Below are 8932 nucleotides of genomic sequence, written 5' to 3'. Positions count from 1 at the left end.
CCCTTCCTGATTCTTCCTGGGAGATCAATTCTTTAAATATTTATATTTATTCTTTATACTACCCAGTTTCCTACTACTACTCCTGTCATATCATCTCCCTTATATTGAGGGACCAATTCATCAAAATGGTCCAATTTTTGAAGAAATTCAGTCCCGTAGCATGCCGCTGAATGTGTGTATCCATTGTAAAGTGCTGCTATTGCTGGTCGTGGTCCTGAAATGCAAAATCAAACCTGGATCTCTTCCTAGACCTTGCAGCTGTCAGATGCTGCTGCTATAAGTGAAAAGTGAGTCCAGAAGGTGGAAGTGACCTCCCCCTTTGGAAATGCCCTCTGAATTTGGTTTCCAAATCAAAACAGGCCTCCGAATTTTATCTGAACCAAGTGGTCAGAAAACAAAATTTGTTCTCCCAAAAAACTGTGTTTTTGGTGTCTATGGATTTAGTGCTTGTGATGTGTGTAAAGGTGTATTATGTGTAATTTACCATGCAACACTCTTTCTGATAGCGACTGTCAAATACCTCCGGTGTCAACTATCTGTGTCACTTTTTTATCAGTCTAAATAGCCTCTGCTCCTTTGCCCTATGTTGTAGCTCAATGAACTCACATACAAAGGCTATTGTTTATATAGTTTTTTTTTTAGAAAGGTTGTTGCAAGTTTCCCTGCATGAATGGCTGTAATCAACATTTCTTATGGTGAGCTCTAACGTCATTTTGAATTTTTTCTCTGATCTAGTTGGTGGTTAAGTGGTTTGGCTGTACATTGTGGTGTGATTATTATGATTAGTGATGTTATCCTTACTTTGTAACACTTACTTTGTTATATGCATTTTGGGTAAAGACAGTTGGCTATTTATTTTGAGTCTGGAGAATTGAATTTGTATATTCATACTGTGTATAGAATGACCATTCTGTATCTTCATATATAGACTTGATTTAGTTAGGTCATTGAATCGAAACCAATTTGTTTATACTTTTTACTATGACTGCATAAAGGTACCATTTGTATTTACTACACTCTATAGAGTAAAAAAAAAAAAATACAACAACATTTTATGAAATTTCCAAACACTGTCCATGAACCTACACATGATTTGGAATGTTTAGTCAGCTGTTTGTAATCAAAATGCATTGGTCATAACCAGTGCAAAGATATAGAAAAATAAAACATAAGTTCCCCCCTGGATTCATACATTTCTATTTAGACAAGAAAGATCAATACTCAGAGGTAGATAATCATACAAAAATAACATTTCTATAAAAATATTCATAGATAACAAGTAAACTATTACTTTGATTCATGTTTAAACTATAAAAATAACTAGTGTGCCTTTATTTGCTAGTGAAGTTTTGGAAAACATCTGCCCCTTCCAACCATGATCTGAAACACGCCAGCCCTCTTTCTCTTATGTGTTTTCTTCCTTTGTCGGTAATGACTTCTCCATTTGGCTTCACAATCACCAGTCTTGGAAGAGCTACTACTTTATACATGTTTTTTAGTTCACTGTAAACAAAACAGAAAGAATTACAGTGAGGACAATAAACCTGAGACCTTCTGAGCGACCAGCTTTTCACTCAAAATCTATGTTTGGAATTTCAAACATATTTTTTTTGAGAAGTTTATACAAATACAGACAAGATTTTTCAAGAAAAAGCATAAACCGATCCATCGGTTTATTTTTAAGGATAAAGTTTCACAGACGGAAGCCTAACATGCATGTTTCATTGCATCAGTGGTAGTCAACATAGGTTTGTGTTTTGGACAGGATAAGAAATTCTGAAACTCATAGTCCATGAACAATTGTTCACGTTGCTCTATGTATGACAAAAAAAGTTCTGCATTCTGTAGTGCTTAGAAAAAGTTCACTGGGGTAAAAAAAAAAAAAAGGATAAGCCATAAATAAGTAGGTACCAATTTCAATAAGGGTTTTTGTTCAGATGGTAATTTCCATTTGTACAACTCATTTGAAATTACATAACAATAATAAAAGTTTGAAAGATTAGTGATAAATGAAAAGATTGATACACTGTTTTTTGGAGATTTTTTGTACTACTTCTGCATCCAACACATTTTAATATAGACATTATTGAAAAACATGATTTAGATAAGAATGGCAAGAATAGGAAGCCTGTATTTTTTCCCTTTGCTACAATTGATACATTATGCCAATAAATTGTCAAAAAGTGGAATTTCTGTTGCCCATCAATAACCCAGAATGATTGCTCTTGACTATAACTATGAAAATGTTTGGGAAAAAGAAAAAAAACAAAACTTGTGTTAAACATAGCACAGAAGTCACATAATAAATTCCTAAACATGTGTCAAGGAATACGTGCCACAATGTAAAACAAGTACAAAATGTAATACACCAAAGCACACTAACAACCCCGGCCATGTGAGCATGGCAGATTAACTTTGTATAAAAATGGTACACTGCCAGAATGCAAAAACCAGATGTGAAACACAGGCTGACCTAAAATATTCTTCAGGGAAAGCTGCTTCCAGTTTCTATCCAGCTGAAGGATACTGTACACTCTAAGCATGTAAAACTTGAGTGCAATGTTACCTCCCCAAATGTTTTTTAACTTACAATAAATGTTCTTTTCTTACAGTGCATGGCTCTTCTTATTTTGTACCCCTCTACCCAGTCTTCTGAACATCCTGCTGTATGCCCTTTAGTCTATTCTTCTACTGTGTACTTTCCCTCTGAACGAATCATGATCAGAAACAAGGATTTGATATTGGTTGATAGAGACAGATGCTAACAGCAGGAGTATTGCTAGATTCCAAAAAGATCCAAAAGCCCAATAATAATTGTGATTACCTCATCTACTATTTGTAGTTGTAATAGTACGCATTATTAACCCCTTCAAGACCGGGACGTACCAGGTACGTCATCGATGATGCACGATCCAGCGTCGCAATGAACGCTGGGATTGCGAGAGGCGGCTGCTACATAGTAGCCACTCCCCCTCAATTCCGTGCACGTGATCACTTTGAAGAGAATCACGAGCACGGAATTAAAATATTTTTTAAAAAATTGCGGTCTTCAAGGGAAGACGCAGTCCGCAAACGTCGGTCCTGAAGGGGTTAAACAAATATTTTATTTACCCCTTAAGGACCAGGCTGTTTTTTATATTTTTTACCCTTTGTGACAATGGCTGTTTTAACACTTTTGCAGTGCTCATGTTTAGCTGTAATTTTCTCTTCTTCTATTTACTGTACCCACACAAGTTATATATTGTTTTTTTCAGGACAAGAAGGGCTTTCTTCATGTTTGATCATATGATGTCCTATAAAAAATAATAAACTATGATGACAAATTGAAAAATCTTTTACTCATCTAAAAAAGGTCATAAAAACCTGCTAAATAGATTCTACTATTTATCCTGTGTTTAGAATATCCAAAGTACAAGTAGCATTTTGCAATTTTAAAACCATTTTTTTCCAAACCTGGCCATGCTGTCCCCATATGCTATTTTGGACATCTTTATAGGCGGCTAATGCAATTAACCCCATCAAACCATATATTTTTGAAATCTAGACAGCCCAAGGTATCTCAAATGACGGTATTTTAACCCTTTTCTTGCACTAATTTTACCACCAGCCTTGTGGTGGTATATATTTTTTTCCCCACATTGTACTTCAGGTATGAATTTATCACTCCTATCACTGTCAAACAATACCCCAATATGTGTTCAGCAACATCTCTTGAGTACAGGGAATACAGCATGGGTTTGTCTGGATGTTTGGGGGCTAAAAGGCCACATTTGGGAGGTGCACTTCTTTTTGTAATTTTGGTCAGTCTGTGCCCTGTTTGGGACATTTGAAATGCTATTATTTATTATTATTATTTATTGTTTTATATAGTGCCATCAAATTCCATAGTGCTGTACAATGGGAGGACAGGTCCTAACAATTAGTATGTAACATAACAATTTGACTTTACAGAGACAACAGGTGAGGAGGGCCCTGCTCAAATGAGCTTACAATCTTAACCATGTCAGGATTTTTTGGAAGATACAGTGCTAATTTTAGCACTTGCTCATAAAAAAAAAAACATTTTTCATTTTTTTTCTACTTTTGGACTTTTTTTTTTTACATTTTGTTGGAACTGGGTGACATCGCTGCATATTTATTTTTAAATGTTACTACATTTCAATTTTTTAAATTTTTGTAATACTTTACTATTCACATTGTGATTAGAAAGCTGGGCTCCATTGGCTTGCATGGTTGAATGCAGTACCAGAGTTCTCAGGAGGGACTGGAGAGAACCTCTTGGAAATTTGTTTATTTCTTTAAAGGATGCCGCCATCTTTGAAGAGGCAAAATCGTTGATCGCCGCCTAAGCTCTTTTAAAAACGGGTGTCCGCTGCCATAAAGTGTATGGCGGATGTTTACATCTGGGTAGGGGCCACACGGGGCCCCTGCTGCCGATCTCAGGGGTGCTGAATGCCTCAACATCGAGGCATTACAGCAACACGGCTTAAGGGAAGTAAGCGTTCGTAGACTGCATTCTAAGCTTGTTTAATGCCATGATGCGCCATTGGTCGTCAACAGACTGTTTTTGCATGTAAAAATGAAGCTAGCCAAAATAAATGTAGAAAAAATATTGCTATTCTTATAGTTCTTTACCTTTTAAACATAAATGCTTACTTGTGGCTTCCCCTTTTTGTGCAACTTATATCATAGGCAGCGTGCTGGAGTACTGCCTCTGCTGTGTCCTTTGTCGTTAAAAGGGGAGCAATAAAATATGCACCCCCCCATACACACAGATTGGTGTCCTTCTTTTCACTGTATGATAGGGCCAGCCCGACTGTGTTCAGTGTACTCATTTGAATGCCCACTTGATCTAACACCATACACACACTTATGCTAACAACATATGCTAACATGCTAACATATACACTCCAACACCATACAGTAACATGCACTCACATGCTAACAGCCTACACATGTGTGGAGCCTTTCTCTTCAGTTCAGCTTGTAATGCCATTGGGGAGTCAATAGAAAATATGAGGTTCCCTCCAGATGGGAAATAACTATAGTGACATAAATGGGAAATTGCATGATTGTGAAAAGGCTGCAGTATTGCAAAAACTCTTTCAAACTGTGGCCTACTACATGCTAACGTTATGTTTAGTTGAAATGATTTAGACTATTGACCTTAAAAGCACATTGTTTAGGTTTCTAATCAAAAGCAAAAAAAAAAAAAGGTTTTGTTATCCCTATAAAACATGGTGTTTTCAAAACAGCATTACCATTTACATACCACTGTTAGATTGCCTCTCAGGGGACACTGTGTTCCCTGGGAAAAACACCTGAGCACTTACTGCTTGTATGAATCATGCCAGGGTAAAGCCAACCAGTCCCCGTGCATTGTGTTCATATAATCCACCATGTCATCCGCACTTTTATCTGAAGAGATAAATACAATTTCAAATGGTGGGGGTGAGTGGGAGTGATCCATCAATTCACTGTAAAAGTCACAGAGTATTGGGGTGAAATCTTTGCAGGGAGAACACCACCCAGCAGAAAAATACAAGCCAACAATCTTATTCTGCAAAACATCTTCTGGGTCCAGCCTGTCTCCATCCTTATTAACCAGTATATGCCCTGACAACACATCCATTGTAAGTGCTACAATAAAGAAAAGAAAAAAAAATGTAATACAATATAGCTGAGTTGTAAAATATAACACTTAAATAAGCATGAATAAAAAGTAGTGAATGACCCCTTAATTCTCTTGTCATTATATTTAACCCCTTAATGACAGAGCCCGTACATGTACGGGCTCAAAATGTATTGTTTTCAATGGTTTTAGGGACCATCCATTGTCCTTAAGGGGTTAATCCTATTCTGACATATTCTGCAGTGAAATCCCTTGTGCCATCTGTTACCCAACTGGAAAGTAACAGTAACTATGACAAAGAAAAGTAATAATTCTTTAGCCATTTAGCATAGTACATCTTGTAAAACACAATAAACCGTAGTAATTGTAGTAAACTGCTGTTTCAAATTGTACAAATTGTCACTGCGTGTAGGATATAAATAAAATAATAATAATAATTATAATAATAAATAAAGGAAGCGTGTTTCTCATGCTCTTAATTTTAAACCATGCAAGCTTCAGAAGCATACAAAGAAGTGCATTGCCACACTGGCACTTAAAGAGTTAACGGATGCAATGTAGAAGAAAGTTATAGGTTTTAAATTGATGGCAGTCTGCATCCATTTAAGTTTACGATATATAATGAAACTAGTAGGTGCCCTCTTCTGCAAAAAAGGACTTACCCTTATTGCCAATAATCACTGCAGGTGATCCTTTCCCTCTTCCTTTCAGCACCATCTATTCAGTGCCCTCTGTTTCCTCTGACCTTACCATAAACTCACTGTAACCTAAGGCTCCTCCTGCAGTTTATAATTAGCAGAGGTTGTGTTTATTTAATCTCCTCTCCTAATTATGTCTAATGCTGACCCCTTCTGGAAACTGTAAATGGTGCACATATATTTTCAATTCCTAAATTGAAATAATATTGATATTGATCAAAATGAACATGGTATCAACACACTCAATAATTTATGTTTTATTTTAAAAAACTAGCTACAGGTTAGTTTTATCAGGAATGGACGATGTGATAAAAGGTGTTTAAGAGAAAAATAAGCTTTGACATTATTTTCATATCATAAACCTAAATGGATACTCACCCTGTAAAAAGATAGGTCTAACTACTAATAAGGCGAGTAGTTAGTTTAGTCAAGCTTAATTGAACAGACTTGACTGAATTACCCATGCAAACTATGCAAGTTGTTTGCAAGTACATGCAAGAGCCTGTGCATGCAGAGGGCATTCAAGTTAAATGAAAACTTGCAGGTCTGCGAATGAAACTCTAAAACTTAAAGACGGAAAAATGATTTTTAAACTTCAGAAACCATTCTTATTTATTGGCCTAGATGCAAATTCTTGTTCTTGGGTAGAACATTGGCTTAGAGGTAGAGAACAGAGAGTTGTTATAAATGGTAAATTTTCAAGCTGGTCAAAAGTGGTAAGTGGTGTCCCTCAGGGTTCTGTTCTGGGACCAATTTTATTCAACATATTTATAAATGACCTGGCAATAGGCATTGAAAGTCATGTTTCTGTGTTTGCAGATGACACAAAACTAGGTAAAGTTATACAGGGCGAGCAGGATATTACTGTGCTGCAGAGGGATCTAGATAGACTGGGGGACTGGGCACTCAAATGGCAGATGAAATTCAATGTAGATAAATGTAAAGTTATGCACTTTGGGGTAGCGAATGCACAAGCAACCTACACCCTAAACAGTAGTGAATTAGGGGTAATGACAAATGAGAAGGATTTGGGAATTGTTATAGACAACAAACTAGGCAACAATGTGCAGTGTCAGTCTGCGGTTGCTAAGGCCAGTAAGGTATTGTCGTGTATAAAAAGGGGCATCAAGTCGCGGAATAAAGATATAATTTTGCCTCTGTATAAATCAATGGTAAGGCCGCACCTTGAGTATGCTGTGCAATTTTGGGCACCTTTTCTAAAGAAGGATATCATAGCACTAGAAAGGGTGCAGAGGCGGGCTACAAAATTAATAAAAGGAAGGGAGCACTATAGTTATGAAGAAAGGTTAACTAATTTAAATCTGTTTAGTTTAGAAAAACGTCGCCTCAGAGGGGATATGATAACGTTATATAAATATATTCGGGGCCAATACAAACCATTGTGTGGAAATCTGTTCATAAACAGGACTATGCATAGGACACGTGGTCATGCGTTCAGATTGGAAGAAAGGAGATTTAGACTAAAGCAGAGGAAAGGGTTTTTTACAGTAAGGACAATAAGGATGTGGAATTCTCTGCCTACAGAGGTAGTTTTATCAGAGTCTGTACAGACGCTTAAACTGCAACTGGATGGATACCTGGAAAAACATAATGTTCGGGGATATAATCTGTAATTATGGGGAAACAGCTTATTGATCCAAGGAGAAATCTGACTGCCATTTTGGGGTCAAGAAGGAATTTTTTTTCCCTGGTTAGTGCAAAACTGGAAAGAGCGAAGCCGGGGTTTTTTGCCTTCTTTTGGATCAGCAGCAACAAATTAACAGATATAGGAAAGGCTGAACTTGATGGACGCATGTCTTTTTTCAGCCTATGTAACTATGTAACTATGTAACTATATCTTATAATTTGGTAGGCAAAAAATGGAACTCCCCTCACATTTTTTCACATTATTATTAATGTTTTATTCAACAACATTTCATGGATAAAGCCAAGTCCCACATACATAGATATGCCGTTTTTTGGGATGCTATAGGGTCCAAATTAGAATATGCAAATTTTACAGATGGATTTACTGGGCTTATTTGAGGCAGTATAGTGGTTCCAAATTCAATTTAACCCAAGAAGACAATGTTTTTTTTAATATTTTTTTTTTGAATACTGCTAAGTAAGAGATGATTGATATTATGTTCTGATATGTAAAACCATAGAATTCAAAGACGGTGTACTTTCTTTTTTACACGACTATATATATTTATATATATACTGTATTGGCTCGAATATAGGCCGCACCCAAATATATGCTGCACCCTTAAAGTTTGGTGCTATTTAAAGAAAAAAATATTTTTTAAGAAAAAATACACATTAGTGGAATGGTAAAACAGTATTTTATGTAATGAACAGGCATATATATACAGTGTGTCAGCATATGTTATATACAAACAGAAAACCAATAGCCATTTTAAGGTCCCCCCTTAATTCTTAATGCACCTTACTTATAGATATGCCACTCTGTGACCCAGATATGCTTTATAACCCCTGATATGCAACTCTGCCCCTAATAGGCTTTATGCCCCCAGATATGCCACTCTGACCCCTTAGATATGCTTTATGCCCCCTAGAAATGCCACTCTGCCCCCCTGAT

At 36.5% G+C, this 8932-nt stretch overlaps 1 protein-coding gene across 1 annotated transcript; it reads right to left on the bottom strand.

Moving 5' to 3' along the window:
- Window positions 1–868: 868 nt before the first annotated feature.
- On the bottom strand, window positions 869–6363 carry NXNL2 (nucleoredoxin like 2). Its single transcript, XM_053456791.1, has 3 exons — window positions 6295–6363; window positions 5334–5640; window positions 869–1503 (listed from the first exon to the last, which is right to left on the bottom strand). Exons 1-3 carry the CDS (start codon window positions 6347–6349, stop codon window positions 1332–1334), a joined length of 534 nt encoding a protein of 177 aa, XP_053312766.1. The 5' UTR covers window positions 6350–6363; the 3' UTR covers window positions 869–1331.
- Window positions 6364–8932: the final 2569 nt, after the last annotated feature.

Source organism: Spea bombifrons, chromosome 1 (genome assembly GCF_027358695.1).
Source record: "Spea bombifrons isolate aSpeBom1 chromosome 1, aSpeBom1.2.pri, whole genome shotgun sequence".
NCBI lineage: Eukaryota > Metazoa > Chordata > Amphibia > Anura > Pelobatidae > Spea > Spea bombifrons.
The sequence above is the reverse complement of the archived record's forward strand: the minus strand, read 5'-3'. Positions and strand labels throughout refer to the sequence as shown.

Bases quoted from the DNA above. Each gene is read 5' to 3' on its own strand.
- NXNL2 (XM_053456791.1), bottom strand. From the start codon at position 6,349: ATGGTGCTGAAAGGAAGAGGGAAAGGATCACCTGCAGTGATTATTGGC. The intron at 5,641-6,294 runs GTAAGTCCTTTT...TCTTTATTGTAG, and splicing joins AGTGATTATTGGCAATAAGG to CACTTACAATGGATGTGTTG. The intron at 1,504-5,333 runs GTAAGTGCTCAG...TTTTGTTTACAG, and splicing joins TGGCATGATTCATACAAGCA to TGAACTAAAAAACATGTATA.